An 18,460-nucleotide genomic window follows, 5' to 3' on the forward strand; every position below is an offset into this window, starting at 1 on the left:
TTACCTGCCACCCCCGTCCCGATTTTTTCCACTTGCTGTCTGGTCACCCGACCACTAATGGACTTTCCAGGACAGGGATAGCTCAGTGGTTTGAGCACTAGCCTGCCAAAGCCAGGGTTGTGAGTTCAATTCTTGAGGGGGCTGTTTAGGGATCTAGAGCAAAAATTGGGGATTGGTCCTGCTTTGAGCAGGGGGTTGGACTGGATGATCTCCTGAGGTCCCATCCAACCGTGATATTTGATGAGTCTGTAACAGCTACCTCAAAAAAGGGGAATACCTGGACTGGTGGCAACTCTAGGTGTGAGACAAAGGCAGAAGCCCCTTTGATTTTGAATGGGGGCAAGAGCCACAGCCAGGAGCCCTTTCCAAGGGCATGTGGCAGGCTACAGAAGAGGGGAGAACCAGATGGAGGGGATCCCCTGAGGGGGTGAGGAAGATGGAGAAACCGAGGGTGCTTGGGACGTCCCTCTCCCCCCCAAGTCAGGCAGGGTGACCTGAGAGCCGCTGCCGCTGGGGCACAAAATCCAGGGCATTTGGGACAGTCGTGAACCCATCAAAGCAGACGGCGGAGTGTGCACTGAGCCCCCTGCAGATCTCCCAGGACAGCTATCTCAATAGCGGGGAAGCCTGGGAAAACCTGGACAGGTGGCACCCCTGGTCACAACAGGGAGCAGCCACCTTGGTTGTAATACTATGGGGACAGCCACCTAGGCTGGGCAGGCGCAAGGAGACGGCCTTCTTGGCGTCAGCAGTGGGGGAAGGAGGGGAACACCATCTTGCTTTCCAATCCCACAGGGACAGCCATCTTAGCGAAGCCATTGGTGGACGCGGCCATCTTGGTTATGGCGCTCCCTGGGGGCGGCCATCTTTGTAAAGGACTAACGCGGGGGCTGCGGCAGCTCTCCCGGCCGGCGGCGCCAGCGTCCCCCTAAGCAAGATGGCGGCGGAGCATGCTGGGATTGGCGGCGCCGCCGGGGTTAGGGGTCGGAGGTACTGACTGAGGCTCCGGCGGCTGCAGCGGGCGGGGGGAGCCTCTGGAGCCGCCATGGGGGAGGCCGAGAAGTTCTATTACGTCTATAGCTGCGACCTGGACATCAACGTGCAGCTGAAGATGTGAGTGAGGAGGGGGGGCGGCCGGGCGAGGGGGGCAGCGCTCGCCTCTCCCCCCCCCGCTGAGGGGGTGGCGGAGGACTCGGGGCCACCCTCCACCCCCGGCTGGGAGGGGACTCGGGGCGCCCCTCCCCCCGGCTGAGGGGGAGGTGGGATCTTTCCTTGCGGGGGTGGTGGGCGAGGGGGGCACCCCAGGAAGGGAGGGGGGCGCAGCCCATCTTGGAGACGGTGGGGGCTGTGGGGGAAGGGCTGGGTTAGGGCTCCCCTCTCGGGGTGCGGGGAGGGGGGGGGGAGAGCTGGGCCCGCGGTTTGCCCTGTCCCAGCCGGGGTCGGGACGGGGCAATGGAGGGAGCTGGGATGGGCCCATGGCCCTGCATCTCCAAAGGGGGCTCTCTGTTCATCCATGGGGGCCTGGGCCTGTCTTCGGGCCCGATCGCAGTGTCCCCTGCAGTGGAGCTGGGAACCCCAGGGCCTTGCCTTGTGGGTCTCTCAGCTGGGGCAGTCATGCTCAGCCTGCTCAGTTGCACCTTCAGGGTCGCACAGCTGCAGCAGGGTTGGTTGTCCGGCGCTTCTGGTTACTAGCCGCTGGCTCAAAACTGTCCGGTTACCTTCCGAAAACCGGAGACACGTTTCTTTGGGGTTAGGTCTTAACCTGGTAAAAGCGCTGTCTGAACAGGTCAGCTGATAAAGGTGCATTATTGGCTTAATGCTACTATGCCGGGTAACCTGCTTATATTACAATTAAGACTTAATATTAGAAGGGGGAGAAAATCTCCCCCTCCCCCAGCTTCTTCACCTTGTTCGTTTGATACCACTTTGCAGATTCGGTATAGACAAGTGTTCACAGCATCCAGGCCTGACTAAGTATGTTCATAACTTAGGCTTGGTCTACACTACAGAGTTAGGTCGAGGTAAGGCAGCTTACGTCAACCTAATTGTGTCAGTGTCTACACTAAAATGCTGCTTCCACTGAAGTGAGTGGCCTGCTACACCAACATAATAACTCCACCTCCACGAGAGGCATAGCACTTATGTCGGTGTGGTTAGGGCAACACAGTGTCTGTGTCCACACTGCCTTACTCCCCTTGGCTGTTGGCTGTCATTTTTGTCAGTTTCATGGCTGCCTCTGGCTCAGAGCAGCAATGTGGGGCTCACAGGGCCAGCTAAAACTGACAAGAATGTCAGTTTCACAGCTAGTAGGCTCCTTGCTGTGAAAATGAGCAGGCGCTGGGCTCACAGCTGTCCCCCCACCCCCAGCTGTCAGCCTAGGGGCCACAGCTGGAGTTGTGAGCTTAGGGGCTGAATTTCACAGCAGAGAGTATACCAGCAAGGAAATTGACATTCTTGTCTGTTTCACAGCTCCAGCTGTGAATCCCATGCTGCTGCTATGAAGGGAGGTAGTGGTGAAACTAACAAGAATGTGAATTGCACTGTTCCTAGGCTCCCTATTGTGAAATTGAATCCGCATGGGGGCTCACAGCTCTAGCTGTCAGACTGGGGCGGGTAGTGGGCTCCAGCTGCGAGCCCCAAAATGCCCCACTTCAGTCAGTGCAAGAAACTTCAATGTTTTCTCTGCTAACATGCAACATACATAACATTAAATAATCTATTTTAAAAAATAGGCTAAATTCATTGATGCCACTTCACTGAATTTCTGAATCCTTCTCACATAGTTAGATGGCATTTCTCTCTGAAAAATAGTAATCCAGCACAATTAATGATTGCAAGACTAAGATAGCCAGCCTCTGTGCTTAATAATTTCAATAAAAATCCCATTCACTCTCCAGTTCTTTCTGTGGACATCTATTATTTAAAATGAAGTTGGCATTATATGACAGTTTCTTTCTTTCTTTTAATTTAGAGGGAGTCTGGAAGGGAAAAGAGAACAGAAGAGTTACAAAGCTGTTTTGGAAGACCCTATGCTGAAGTTCTCAGGATTATACCAGGAGACTTGTTCTGACTTGTACGTAACTTGCCAAGTGTTTGCAGAAGGGAAACCTCTTGCTCTTCCAGTTAGGACTTCCTACAAAGCGTTTAGCACTAGATGGAAGTAAGTGACTATATTTCATATACATCTTAAGTATTTGGACATTGAACTACATTAATATATGTTGTGGCTTTTCCAAAATTTACAAATTATAAAAGAGAAACTCTTAATCAATAGTCTGGGGATGTTTTCTTCACATTCTTGATTCTTAATACAGTTAATATTATTTGTATTCTGGTGCCTAGGAATTCCAGTCAGAGCTCCATTGTGCTGAATACAGTACATACATGTAATCAAAAGATACTCTTTACCTCAAAGAGCTTACAGTCCTAACATATGGCTAGAGAACAAGCGGAGAAAAACAAATAAAATGTGAGGAGGTGAGGGATCAGGCAGAGGAACAGCATATGCAGGAAGTTAGGATAGAATATCATAATGGGTCCTTCTGGCTGTAAAATCTCAGCAAAGGCAAGGTTAACAGTGATTTGATTGGTTGGTATAACAAGTAGCATACATATTCTATTTGCTAGGAAATCTAAGCAGTATATCCCATTGTGGTACAAAGGAAATTTCAAAATGTATCTCCTTTGAAAATCATAACTACATAGTGGAAACTACATCAAGCCAAGCAATTTCCATTTGCTAACGGGGAAAAGGGCAGAAATCCTCATTTGTGTTCTGCTTGAAATATCTCCTTCAGTGAAACAGTTTTCACCCGTTTAGAGAAGCCAAAAATTCTATATTTCAGATATATTAGGATGTGTAAAATAAAGCTATCTTTGTAATGATCAGTTATAAAGAAAAATTTTAAGAGTGACAAATGGTGTTTTGTAATTTTGATTTTTCAGAGTAACACCCCTGGCATTTAAAGTAACTAGACTAACAATAATAATTATTAAAAAGAAAAGGAGTACTTGTGGCACCTTAGAGACTAACCAATTTATTTGAGCATGAGCTTTCGTGAGCTACAGCTCACTTCATCAGATGCATCTGATGAAGTGAGCTGTAGCTCACGAAAGCTCATGCTCAAATAAATTGGTTAGTCTCTAAGGTGCCACAAGTACTCCTTTTCTTTTTGCGAATACAGACTAACACGGCTGTTACTCTGAAATAATAATTATTATTAGCTATTTTTGAGGTGTGACTAAAGTGTGTGTTTGTACCTTTTTTCTATTCAGTTGGTTAGGTGTGGCTGAGTTGCATTTTATTTTAGTTTTATTTAACTTTATTTTTTGGTCCGGGCCTGTAAATGTTCATGACAATTTTGCAAGGCTGTTTGTTTCCCATAAACAGAGTTCAGTTATGAATTTTGAATATGTTCTCTTCAGCTGTGGTCCTGCAAACACTTACACATGTGTGTAAGTGTGTACTGGGCCAGAGCCCAAGTGAACATATTCAGCCATATCTTCAAAGTTCAAATATTAGGGAAAAATACCAGTATGGAGTATAAAATAGAACAATTTAAAATATGACGTTCATAACTAACAGTGAGTTTCTCTCCTCAGCTGGAATGAATGGCTAAAATTGCCTGTGAAGTATCCTGACTTGCCCCGTAATGCACAAGTGGCTCTGACAATTTGGGATGTGTATGGGCCAGGTAAAGCAGTTCCGGTAGGGGGAACAACAGTCTCACTCTTTGGAAAATATGGGTATGTTTCTTTTCCTTGCATGGTACCGTAAAATAATAGTTTGAACTGCATTTGTGCACAGTAATAAGAGTCAATGGTCATATTAGGGAGTGATGTGTTGATGTAGCTACATTGCTGCAATGGTATAAAGCAGTGCTTGTACCGAAGTGACTTGCCCTGCTTTACAGTCAGGCAACTGATCTGCCCTGGGGTGTTGCAAAGATGCAGCTATTTTGGTTCAAAAGTCCCTAGAGGAGACAAGCCTTTAGGCTGAAAGTTCTGAAAGCTCTTAAGTTTTAAAATGGCAAGTGCTGAGACCACTTCAAATCATGTACTCCGGAAGGTTCATATATTAGCAACAGTCTGCACTGCATGTTTATATAGGTATGGAAATATGTGCTTAGCCTGAAGTATGAACAGATCATCAACATTTGGCTGGCATGTGCTCTTTAAGTGTTGTAATGACAGGCACCAGTACACTTGTCTCAACCAGAGTTTATCATAAAATTAGGACTAGTCTTTGGTTTAAAAGGATAAATAATGAAAAATACCTGTCTATGTAGTATTAGTATAAGGTAAAGCTAATCCAGGAAGAGTGGAATCGTCAAAGGTGCGTAAGGGAACTAGACATCCAATTGTGACTGACAATCAGTGGGAGTTCTGTACCTAATTCCCTTAGGAGTCTGTTAAAAATCCCAGCTGGAATGCAGAGTCAACCCATGTACGCCAGGAGTCAGGGTTTTGGGTGTGCATTGGTGCGTGGTCTAGCTAGCCTGTGTTGCGCTCATCATCGTGGATTCTGTGCGTGTCTAAAAAGTCATGTGAAAATTAAAGAGACCAGGTGGATGGGGTAATATCTTTTATTGGACTAACTTCTGTGGGTGGGAGAGACAAGCTTTCCCGCTTACTCAGAGCTGCTCTTAAGGTCTGGCAAACATGAAAAAGATCTTTGTGTAAGATCCAAATTTGTGTCTCTCACCAACAGAAGTTGATCTAATAAAAGATATTCCCTCACACACCTTGTGTCTCTAATATCCTGGGACTGACATGGCTACAACAACACTACATACAACATATTGTGCAAATGGCGTTGAAGGGTTCCATATTTGTCTTTACTGACAGAGCAAACTTGTTCCGTTTACAAGTAAAAAAGATATTTGTTCCTAAGTGCCTGCTCTTCAAAGGCAGCAGCATAATCTGTAAACCAGGCGGCATGCTTATTGCCTCGTGCATCGTGACTGGTAATAAAAATCGAAGGCCAAGTTCTGCCTTCAGTTTACACCTGTGCCACCCATTGACTTTGGGAATTGACAATTTTTTTCACTTACCAGGAATCTTCTTCATTTATTTTTAAACTGTACATGGCACCAAAAATGAAGGCCACCTAAGATATGAGTTACCATGCACTTTGCAGTTCAGTTAAATAATGCATGGCAGTGTGATTCTGATTCTGAAATTTTGGCAAAAGGAATGTGGGAGTACTATCATTGTACTTGGATACTGATGGTTGTGGTATTTTCAATTTACAAAAGTGATGCTGCATCTGTCTTATAGTATGTTTCGTCAAGGAATGCATGACTTGAAAGTCTGGCCCAATGTAGAAGCTGATGGCTCAGAGCCCACCAAAACTCCTGGGAGGACCAGTAGCACTCTCTCTGAAGATCAGATGAGCCGATTGGCTAAGGTAATGTAACAGTTCTTCAGTTAGGTCTTTAAGGTTGCTTGCATCTATAATATAGAAGCCAGGAATGGAAGACCTGCTTTGCGTGCCATTTTCTGACATTAGTTATCATGCTTTTAAAGATATTTACCTTCTCATTTAACTATAAGGGATTATTGGTGTGCTGTAGCATTTCTCCATATTAAGCTGTAGATCAAAATATAAAAGTTAATATTTGGCCACATCATACTAAACACCCCAGTCTTCTGTAAGGAATTTATGAGCATCCCTTGAAAGTGCTCAGGGGAGACCAAAATGCTGAACTCTTCAGTTTCAATAAGAATTATTTTAATGAGCTTATATTTTAAGAGATTTCCATGTAACTTCTCTAGCATTCTTCAGTAGTCGTCTTCTAAATATGAAAACCTTAGGCCACGTCTGCACTACAAACTTTGTTCGATGCAAGTTACGTTGGCATACAGCTGCCCCAGTTCATATATTGCTTGTGTGTGTGCATGTTTGTGTCCTTGCATCAGCGCTGTGCTTGCTCACCAAGAGCGTTTGTGTTGATGTGCAGTGCAGTTTGGGTAGGTATCCCAGTGTGCAACTGGCCACTGTCTTTTGGGAAATTTTGGCGAAGTATGGTGCGGCCAAAACAAGTTGCACAGTCATTACTGGGAGCAAGGGGTTAACTTCCCAGCATGCAACTGTCTTAATCCCAGGTCATCTGTATCCCATAATTTTGGCATCTTTTTTTCAAAATCCCATGAACCCTCATAGTTCTCCTCATTCTGTCATGTCTGACAGAGGCATGGAGCCTGCTGAGCTCTGCAGTATTGTCCTAATCGTTGCAAGCAAGGACGCATGATTCTCTGGTATTTCCAGTGCCACAAGAATAATGCAATCATGACAACTTTTCGGAGGACAGATTGCTGTAGAACCTAGTGAGAACCAATCCAGGGCTGTTGTGGATGGTCACGGAGCAGCTGCAGATGGTGGAGCACTGCTTCTGGGCCTGAGAAACGAGCACTGACTAGTTTGACTGCATTGAGATGGCGAGCAATGGCTGCAAAACTTTTGGATGCGCAAGGCGACATTCCTGGATCTGCGCGCTTAGCTTGTCCCAGACCTCCGGCCTAGGGACACCAGAATGAGAGCTGCACTGACAGTGGAGAAGCGAGTGGCGATTGCACTGTGGAAACTTGCAATGCCAGATTGCTACCAATCAGTGGGAAATAATTTTGGAGCTGGAAAATCCACAGTGGAGGCTGTTGTCATGAAAGTGTGCAGGGCCATTAATTGCCTCTGCTATGTAGGACTGTGACTCTTGGCAATGTGCAGGACATAGTAGATGCATTTGCAGTAGTGGGTCCTGAACTGCAGTGGAGCAATAGACTGCATGCATATCCCTGTTTTGGCACCAGAGCACCTTGCCACAGAGTACATCAACAGGGTTTCTTTTCTATGGCTATGCAAGCATTGGTAGATCACCAGGGATGCTTCACCGACATCAATATGGGCTGGTCAGGGAAGTCAAGTGATGCTTGCATCTTTGAGAATACAGGACTGTTCAGAAAGCTACAAACAAGGGCTTACTTTCTCAACCGCTGGATTATCATTGGCAGTGTTGAAATGCCAATAGTGATACTGGGAGACCCAACTTACTCCTTGCTTCCCTGGCTTATGAAGCTGTACACCGGCCACCTCAACAGCATCAAGGAAGAGCTCAGCAGGCGCAAAATGACAGTTGAATATGCTTTTGGTAGATTGAAGGAATGCTGGCATTGTTTATTCAAGAGATTTGAATCTCAGAGAGAAAAATATCTTGATGGTTATAGTTGCCTGCTGTGTCCTGCATAATATCTATGAAGTGAAGGGGGAAAAGTCGACGTTTCTATGGCTGGTCCATAGCTATGTTTGCACAGCCTCTTCTCACCATAGGCCCAGGAGAGCCAATACTTCCTGTCTACTCCAAGTTGGAGCGTATCTAGAGCATGTAGCCACATGGTCAGCTAGGCAGTTGCTCACAACAGTGGTGAGCTACTAGGTGTGCTTGCAAGACTGGATAAGTAGGAAAGGGCATTTCAAAAATTTGCTGGACTTTCAAGCAGCAGGGTGCATTCTGAATGATGTGTCCCCTGGGCAGTGGAGCTCACAACTGAGGCCAGAGCGGTCAGGGTTGGGCATCGTGGAACAACTGCTAGAGAACTGTTAAGGTTGACATCAGTAACACAGTGTGTCTGCTTGTGCTCTGTCAACCTCCTGCTTGGGGAGGTGATGTTACTATGTCTGTGTAATGGGGCACTTACATCAGTGGGAGACAAATTTAGGTGCAGACACATGCACAACTACATGGATTCAAGGTGGCTTATGTCGACCTAACTTTGTAGCATAGCTCAGGCTTTACTCTTCCGGTCGGTACTGATTAGTTCTAGCATAACATTAAGACTATTTTAGGTGGAAATTGCAAGAAGAGAGATTAGATGTTAGCACTGCTTTGGCGACTCGGTGTTAATGTCAATTTTGTGCAGAAACAAAGTTTCACTGCCAGAAAATAATGGAATATACTTTTCTGTTGCCTCAAAGCTTGTCTTGAAGAATCCCTGACCATAAAGGATGATTTCTGTAATTGGTCAGTCTGCGTTCAATCATGAACCATTGGATTAACCTATCAGTCCACCTTCTTGTAGCAAACTTAGGCCATGCTCACTTAATAGGTCAACTATTTCAATTAATAGACTTAGGTCAGATTTAATAATTTGGTGATTGTCTCCTAGCTTTTCAAGGCAGCCAGCCGCTTTCATAATTGTTCAAGGAAAGTTTGTGATATAAATCTCTCTTTCCTCTTCTAGAGATTTATGATGGCAATAAACTAACTTTCATTTAAGCTGTGTGTACCTTGAGTTTCTAATAGAAAACTCATTATAATCTGCTCATTTATAGCCAGCAGGTCACTATAACATGAGCAAGGTTGAATTTCAAGAGCAGTAAGAGGATACTCTTATCCACAGAAAGCTTCAGATGCTATTTTTTTGTTGTTGTAATAGTTTTCTTTTTGGAATGGGAACAAAAGCAATATAATGACTGCCTCACCTGTTAATCTTAATACTAATTTTGTTTAGAATCAACACTATATAGCCTTCTATTGAACATATTCCTCATTGGATTCTAGCAAAATTGGCTGAGCATGGAATATTTCATCAAGTCTTGAGGTTTTTTTTTTTGTATTGCATTGAGGAAGACATTCCATTGTGTTTAGAGTTAGCATAGGAAGAAACTAAGTGCATATGATCTTAATTTTCTGCTTTAGTATGGTGAATTGGTTTAATGTAGTTGTCATATAAATATAAAGGGAAGGGTAAACCCCTTTGAAATCCCTCCTGGCCAGGGGAAAGCTCCTCTCACCTGTAAAGGGTTAAGAAGCTAAAGGTAACCTCGCTGGCACCTGACCAAAATGACCAATGAGGAGACAAGATACTTTCAAAAGCTGGGAGGAGGGAGAGAAACAAAGGGTCTGTGTGTCTGTCTGTATGCTGGTCTTTGCCAGGGATAGACCAGGAATGGAGTCTTATAACTTTTAGTAAGTAATCTAGCTAGGTATGTGTTAGATTATGATTTCTTTAAATGGCTGAGAAAAGAATTGTGCTGAATAGAATAACTATTTCTGTCTGTGTATCTTTTTTGTAACTTAAGGTTTTGCCTAGAGGGGTTCTCTATGTTTTTGAATCTAATTACCCTGTAAGATATCTACCATCCTGATTTTACAGGGGGGATTTCTTTATTTCTATTTACTTCTATTTTTATTAAAAGTCTTCTTGTAAGAAAACTGAATGCTTTTTCATTGTTCTCAGATCCAAGGGTTTGGGTCTGTGGTCACCTATGCAAATTGGTGAGGCTTTTTATCTAACATTTCCCAGGAAAGGGGGGGTGCAAGTGTTGGGAGGATTATTCATTGTTCTTAAGATCCAAGGGTCTGGGTCTGTAGTCACCTAGGCAAATTGGTGAGGCTTTTTACCAAACCTTGTCCAGGAAGTGGGGTGCAAGGTTTTGGGAAGTATTTTGGGGGGAAGGACGCGTCCAAACAGCTCTTCCCCAGTAACCAGTATCAGTTTGGTGGTGGTAGCGGCCAGTCCAAGGACAACGGGTGGAATATTTTGTACCTTGGGGAAGTTTTGACCTAAGCTGGTAAAGATAAGCTTAGGAGGTTTTTCATGCAGGTCCCCACATCTGTACCCTAGAGTTCAGGGTGGGGGAGGAACCTTGACAGTAGTGAAATGTTGTATTCCTTTATTCCTACATTTATATCTACAAGGCTTTGTTTTTCACATCACTTAGGACTTGTTCACTTTGGAGTTTTCCTTTTGACGTTGGCATAGCTACTTCCGTACGCTGCTGACGTGCATCCACTTCCAAGCTTTGTGCTAACCACTTTGTCCCCCTTCCTGCTCACCCGACGACAAGTCCCACATATATAAGGAACCAAAAAACATTGGAAGCTACACAGCTCTGCACCTTCCAGGATATGCTGAAGAGCACTAACCCTGAAGATATTTGCAGGACGGGTTTTTTGTTTGTTTGTTTGTTCTCAAATGATCTTAGAAAGTCTGCAGTGAATGTGGTCAGCAAGAGATTTTGTGGCTAGCAGACTAGGCAGCATTTTTTCCACCTGACTGTCTAAGGTGTACTAGGTTGGGCCCATTTTCTTATGGACTTCCTAGAACTTTCAGAAAAACAGGGCTCCTCTCCAGCAGTTTTTGACAATTAAAAAAACCCACCAAAACACTTAACGAATATCCCACCCAACAGAAAAAAAAATAAGGTTGCAGACTAATAGGGCATTATGAGTGCATTACTTTTCAAGAATGTTAGACATAAGTGTTATAAATTCAAAAAACACGGGAGATAAGGCTGCAGTGTTCAAACAAGGCACCCAAGCTACCTGAACTCTAGGTTCTTAGCAATGTCCTGGCAAAACAAACCCGTGCTACTTCAGTGTTCCATAATAAACAGTGTTGGTACTTGTGACCAAAAACAACAATGTTGTATACTTAATTGCTCTGTGGTTACACTGCTTTATGGCTAACTTTGAAACCATGCGCAGAGCACACAAAATAAGTTTTACGAAGTCCTGATTTATGAATAGCACACTGAAGGCAATCATCCCCCATGCTCTAGCAAAGGTCCAATCTGCTCAGGTGCTGAGGGCAATCAACCTCTCATAGTTAGTGTTTAAGAGTTCAGATACTGACTCTGTATTTTTCCCCTTTGGCAGTCATTTATCCTGTTCATGTGCCTCAATATACAAAATTCATATTTCCCCCATCGGTGGTGTAGCATTGTAACTCCAGTCGGCTACCAAGAGGGCAATTTTTTCCCACCAAATAAAGCTTCTATTTATCTTTTTTATTTTTGGAATAGCAGGTTGCCTTGTCTTTCTCCCCCTCCTGTTCAGTTGTGCTTAGATTCAGCCTCACAGTGGTGGAGGTAGATTACCTATCATACCTGCTGTAAATTCAATTGACTAGGGTTTCTGGATCGTGGAAAAGAGTTCTCACTTACCCAGGTGTGCCCTAGCAAATGGATTAATATGAGCTATGGCATTCTTAAATTCAAGCAGCTGCTTGAGTAAAACAGACTTTCAGTGGTTCTTATAACCTATTTAGCAGTTGATGAGCAATTAGTGATCTTGTATGGCTGTATGTAAAAGAGAATTTGAATATTTGTTAAAATGAGCGATTAACAGTGTTGGTTAAATGTAGGCATAGTATCTGTGGACGCTGTGTTCCAAAGTCATCCTCACTGACTTCTGTAATATGTTTGCAGTTAAAGTACTGGTCTGATTTATGATCATCTGTGATGGTCTTATGATGTTGATTGATTGCCTGACACTAGAGACCAGGTTGAAATCCACCAAATGAATTATTACTTAAAAAAAATACATACAGCTGAAAGAGCTGCTTTCCATTTGAAGGAAAATCCTTTTTATTTCTTGACACTTTTTTGACCAGCACTTCGTTGATCCACACGAAGAATTCAGTCATGCTCGTGTAGGTTTTGGACATTGTTGAAACTCCCATTCTGCTGTGGAAAGAAAATGTTTCATACATAACCTTCTCAGGTTGATGAAACTGTGGCAAGCATTCAGTTTGGTAATGGAGTGCCATATCATCACGCTAACGTGAAATGTTTGAAAGTTGCTTCAAAAACTGTCAGCGTGGCTGAAAGCTATGAAGTTGCCCTCCCAGGGGATTGTTGGCAAAGCAAGCTCCATTCCCTTATCTCCGTAATTTATATGCAGAGAGTGGAACATTTTAGTGCTCTGTTTAATGGTAATGACATTAGGACATTACAATTAAATAATTCTACCTTAGGACTGATAGGTTGGTTTATTGCTTTAAAAAGAAAGCTTTGCTGTTAAATTATCACTTCTTCCACTTTCCCTCCCCTCTACTCACATCACTACTCCTATCAGCTGAATGAAATTGGCTGATCATACCACCACCTTGTCCTTAACATCAGTGAAAGCATTCGGTTCTTCAGGGTAAGATAGGATTCATCTTCCAGAGAACATATTTCTTATTTCACAACGCTTGGCCACCTTTCTAATTGTTTATTTTGAGGTGTTTATGTATTTCTAGAGACTGACATTGTTTCTGAAGGGGTAAGTGTCTGTGGACATCCTGAATTCTGTATATGTAGATAATCCGTGATGTATTGTGGGGAAGAAAATGGGGGAACTAAATTGGCTCATTAGGATTACATTTAACCTACTATAATGATTGACCTCTTGCATACATCAATATTTTATAAGGTCTTCTACTTTTACCTTTTGGCATAAAGGGAAATTAGTATGGCTACTGTACAGATTTGGATACTCTACTTTCAGGTAGAAGAGGCACAAGACAGTAGGAAGCAGTTTTGCATGGGTTGAAGTGATTGACTAGATCAGTGATGCTCAGACCTCAGTAGTTCAGGAGCCAAATTAGCAATCAAGATTACCCAAAAGAGCCACAGTAGTGTGAATTCATTGTTTCATGTATTATATATTCATATTTAAACAGTATGACGGGAAAATATTTAGTTTATATATAAATTATATATTATTTTCACAGGACAATGACGAAGTATTGACAGGTTTCAGAGTAGCAGCCATTTTATTCTGTATTCGCAAAAAGAAAAGGAGTACTTCTGACACCATAGAGACTAACAAATATATTTGAGCATAAGCTTTCATGAGTTACAGCTTACTTCATTGGATGCATGCAGTGGAAAATACAGTGGGGAGATTTTATATAAACAGAGAACATGAAACAGTGAGTGTTACCTGATCACTCTCATTACAGTGTGTATGGTAAGGTGAGCTATTACCAGCAGGAGAGAAAAAAAACCTTTTGTAGTGATAATCAAGGTGGGCCATTTCCAGCAGTTGACAAGAATGTGTGAGGAACAGTGTGTGTGTGTGTGTGTGGAGAATAAACATGGGGAAATAGTTTTACTTTGTGTAATAACGCATCTACTCCCAGTCTTTATTCAAGCCTAATTTAATGGTGTCCAGTTTGCAAATTAATTCCAATTCAGCAGTCTCTCGTTGGAGTCTGTTTTTGAAGTTTTTTGTTGAAGAATTGCGACTTTTTGGTCTGTAATCGAGTGACCAAAGAGATTGAAGTGTTCTCTGACTAGTTTTTGAATGTTATAATTCTTGACTTCTGATTTGTGTTCATTTATTCTTTTACATAGAAACTGTCCGGTTTGGCCAATGTACATAGCAGATGGGCATTGCTGGCACATGATGGCATATATCACATTGGTAGATGTGCAGGTGAAGGAGCCTCTGATAGTGTGGCTGATGTGATTAGGTCCTATGATGGTGTCCCCTCAGTAGATATGTGGACACAGTTGTCAACAGGTTTTGTTGCAAGGATAGGTTCCTGGCTTAGTGTTTTTGTTGTGTGGCGTGTGGTTGCTGGTGAGTATTTGCTTCAGGTTTGGGGGCTGTCTGTAAGCAAGGACTGGCCTGTCTCCCAAGATCTGTGAGAGTGACGGGTCATCCTTCAGGATAGGTTGTAGATCCTTGATGATGCACTGGAGAGGTTTTCGTTGGGGGCTGAAGGTGATGGCTAGTGGCGTTCTGTTATTTTCTTTGTTGGGCCTGTCCTGTAGTAGGTGACTTTTAGGTATTCTTCTGGCTCTGTTAATATGTTTCTTCACTTCAGCAGGTGGGTATTGTAGTTGTAATAACTCTTGATAGAGATCTTGTAGGTGTTTGTCTCTGTCTGAGGGGTTGGAGCAAATGCGGTTGTATCGTAGAGCTTGGTTGTAGACAATGGATCGTTTGGTGTGTCCTGGATGGAAGCTGGAGGCATGTAGGTAGGAATAGTGGTCAGTAGGTTTCCGGTATAGGGTGGTGTTTATGTGACCATCGCTTATTAGCACTGTGGTGTCCAGGAAGTGGATCTTTTGTGTGGACTGGTCCAGGCTGAGGTTGATGGTGGGATGGAAAATGTTGAAATCATGATGGAATTCTTCAAGGGCTTCTTTTCCATGGGTCCAAATGATGAAGATGTCATCAGTGTAGTGCAAGTAGACTGGGGCATTAGGGGACGAGAGCTGAGGCAGCATTGTTCTAAGTCAGCCATAAAAATGTTGGCATACTGTGTGGCCATGCGTGTACCCATAGCAGTGCCACTGATTTGAAGGTATACATTGTCCCCAAATGTGAAATAGTTATGGGTGAGGACAAAGTCACAAAGTTCAGCCACCAGGTTAGCCGTGACATTATAGGGGATAGTGTTCCTGATGGCTTGTAGTCCATCTTTGTGTGGAATGTTGGTGTAGAGGGCTTCTACATCCATAGTGGCCAGGATCGTGTTTTCAGGAAGATCACCGATGGATTGTAGTCTCCTCAGGAAGTCAGTGGTGTCTTGAAGATAGCTGGGAGTGCTGGTAGCGTAGGGCCTGAGGAGGGAGTCTACATAGCCAGACAATCCTGCTGTCAGGGTGCTAATGCCTGAGATGATGGGGCGCCCAGGATTTCCAGGTTTATGGATCTTGGGTAGTAGATAGAATATCCCTGGTCAGGGTTCCAGGGGTGTGTCTGTGCGGATTTGATCTTTTGCTTTTTCAGGGAGTTTCTTGAGCAAATGCTGTAGTTTCTTTTGGTAACTCTCAGTGGGATCAGAGGGTAATGGCTTGTAGAAAGTGGTGTTGGAGAGCTGCCGAGCAGCCTCTTGTTCATATTCCGACGTATTCATGGTGACGACAGCATCTCCTTTGTCAGCCTTTTTGATTATGATGTCAGAGTTGTGTCTGAGGCTGTGGATGGCATTGTGTTCTGCACAGCTGAGGTTATGGGGCAAGTGATGCTGCTTTTCCACAATTTCAGCCTGTGAACGTCGGCAGAAGCACTCTATGTAGAAGTCCAGTCTGTTGTTTTGACCTTCAGGAGGAGTCCACCCAGAATCCTTCTTTTTGTAGTCTTGGTAGGAAGGTCTCTGTGCGTTAGTATGTTGTTCAGAGGTGTATTGGAAATATTCTTTGAGTCGGAGATGTCAAAAATAGGATTCTAGGTCACCACAGAACTGTATCATGTTTGTCGGTGTGGAGGGGCGGAAGGAGAGGCCCCGAGATAGGACAGATTCTTCTGCTGGGCTAAGAGTATAGCTGGATAGATTAACAATATTGCTGGGTGGGTTAAGGGAACCACTGTTGTGGCCCCTTGTGGCATGTAGTAGTTTAGATAGTTTAGTGTCCTTTTTTTTTTTTTTTTTGTAGAGAAGCAAAGTGTGTGTGTTGTAAATGGCTTGTCTAGTTTTTGTAAAGTCCAGCCACGAGGAAGTTTGTGTGGAAAGTTGTTTTTTTATGAGAATATCCAGTAAAAGCATCCTGATTGGTTAATAATTAAATTAGTGTGTTAATATCACATGTCTCCTGTGGCTCTTTGCAGCACTTTAAAGAGCCACTTGCCGCTTGTGAGCCTCAGTCTCAGTATCATTGGACTAGATGCTTTTGTGCTGAAGGGTGGGGTATAGATCATTTGGTGCTCTGTGGGTGTAGCCATGACACACACTGCCCCAGTAATGCCCCTGGGATATGACCTTCTGAGCTACGTCTGTTTGGAAATCCCAGCAGTGGTTTAGTGTCAGCCCAGGGAGGCTTTCACCACTGGGAAATAATCAAATACAAATGAGCTTGGTTAGAATCTTCAGACGAGGTTTGTCTATATTTGGAGAGAAAGGGGTTTTACTCTAAAATCTGGGACAGGAGGATCCAAAGAGAGAAGGGCATCTCTATAGTTAGGGCTCTACCAAATTCACAGTTCATTTTGGTCAATTTCACAGTCATAGGATTGTAATAATTGTAAATGTCATGATTTCAGCTCTTTAAATCTGGAATTGCATGGTGTTGTAATTGTGGGGTTCCTGACCCAAAAGGGAGTTGTAGGGGGGTCGCGGCACTGCTACCCTTGCTTCTGCGCTGCTGCCTTCGGAACTGGGCCCTCAGTCAGCGGCCGCCACTGTCCAGCCGCCCAGCTGTGAAGGCAGCATTTCAGAAGTAAGGGTGGCATGGCATGGTATGGTATTGCCACCCTTCGTTCTGTGCGCCTGCTGGCAGGGCGCTGCCTTCGGAGCTGGGCGCCCAGCCAACAGCTGCCGCTTTCCGGCCACCCATCTCTGAAGGCAGCGCAGAAGTAAGAGTGTCAGTACTGTGCCCCACCCTGCCCGCCAAATAGCCTTGTCACCCTCTTCCCCCCTACAACTCCCTTTTGGGTCAGGACCCCCAATTTGAGAAACGCTGGTCTTCCCTGTGAAATCTGTATAGGATAGGGTAAATGCACACAACAAAATAGAGTTCATGGTCCGTGACGTGTTTTTCATGGCCATAAATTCGGTAGGGCCCGATCTGTAACGCTTGTCTTCATAGAGTTGTTTGAAGGAGGGGACACATGAAGGGAAAGTTACAAGAGACTACTGGTTTTGGTCATTGTGATTTGGTTGTAGAAGTACCCAGTACAAAATTCAGCTTGAAACCTAAGAGCTGGCTATGTTTTTTTTTTTTTTTTTTTCCCCTTCATCTGTGTCTTCTCTAAACTTTCTTTCCAGCTGCTCAGACTGTGAGTGCACAACATAGGATTTTCCCTCCCCCAGTTCCTTTTCTGTGATTCTAGATGGTCAGCAGATGAATTCTATGAAAGAAAATTTTGCATGAGCTTTACCAGGAAAAAATTAGTAACTGCAGTTTACTGAGTTAGGTGGTGATATTTCAACTTCTGAGAATTAAATTCAGAAAGTTGCTGTCTGTGACTTATCAAATGCTTGTAATTTAGGTTTGGTTATACTGGAGTCGAGAGCCTCGAAATAATGTCAAGTAAATCAACTGCCTTAAGCACATAACCTGACAGACTTTGGTACAAGTTCATGTTTCTAATATTCCCATTGGAAAGGTTTCAGAACAGAAGGCGTCAGAAGCCTGAGGCCAGTCTTCAATTTGACTGGTTTAAAATGGCTGATTGCTTAGAGGTCAAGCTGCAAACAGTGAAGATAAATTTCATAGCAGTCTTTTTCCCCGCTATTGGATAGCTGTATGTTAGGATTTTCAGCGTGAATACTCGTGAAAGTAAGAACTAACTGCTGACTAGAATCACTAACTATGGACAGGTTTCAGAGTAGCAGCCGTGTTAGTCTGTATGCATCTGATGAAGTGAGCTGTAGCTCACGAAAGCTTATGCTCAAATAAATTGGTTAGTCTCTAAGGTGCCACTAGTACTCCTTTTCTTTTAACTATGGACAGGTATGATTCAAACTTTTCTGCAGATGTTCTGTTGAACCCTAATTCTGGACTGCAGTATCCCTATTGTTCCATTCTTAGGTTCCTTCCAGGGTCGATAAAAACAAATGATTTAAAAAAAAATCAAAACGAATTTTTTATTTAAATTAGGTTTTTTCCTCAAAGCATTTTATCAAAAAAATCCACCTAAAGATATTTTTAATTAAGATCCATTATAGCTCAAAGATATCTCGTCATGGAATAGGGATTATAAATTCGAATTCTATAGTATGAGACAATATATTCCTGTAA

At 43.6% G+C, this 18,460-nt stretch overlaps 1 protein-coding gene across 5 annotated transcripts in view; it reads left to right on the top strand.

Moving 5' to 3' along the window:
- The first annotated feature begins 998 nt into the window (after nt 1–998).
- The window catches only part of PIK3C3 (phosphatidylinositol 3-kinase catalytic subunit type 3), a 135,670-nt gene continuing 118,208 nt past the window's right edge, over nt 999–18,460 (top strand). For 4 of the 5 annotated variants that reach the window (XR_013346106.1, XR_013346105.1, XM_077816629.1 and 1 more), the window contains exons 1-4: nt 999–1,113; nt 2,972–3,160; nt 4,603–4,746; nt 6,280–6,409. Coding sequence is in view for 3 of the 5 variants with exons in the window: in XM_077816629.1 (XP_077672755.1) it covers nt 1,046–1,113; nt 2,972–3,160; nt 4,603–4,746; nt 6,280–6,409 (531 nt within the window). In the remaining 2 variants the exon portion in view is untranslated. Of the gene's footprint in view, nt 1,114–2,971; nt 3,161–4,602; nt 4,747–6,257; nt 6,410–18,460 lie in introns of those variants that run through there. The other variant, XM_077816630.1, reaches the window with a different exon arrangement.

The sequence above is a fragment of the Eretmochelys imbricata genome, chromosome 5 (genome assembly GCF_965152235.1).
Source record: "Eretmochelys imbricata isolate rEreImb1 chromosome 5, rEreImb1.hap1, whole genome shotgun sequence".
Classification (NCBI taxonomy): Eukaryota; Metazoa; Chordata; order Testudines; family Cheloniidae; genus Eretmochelys; species Eretmochelys imbricata.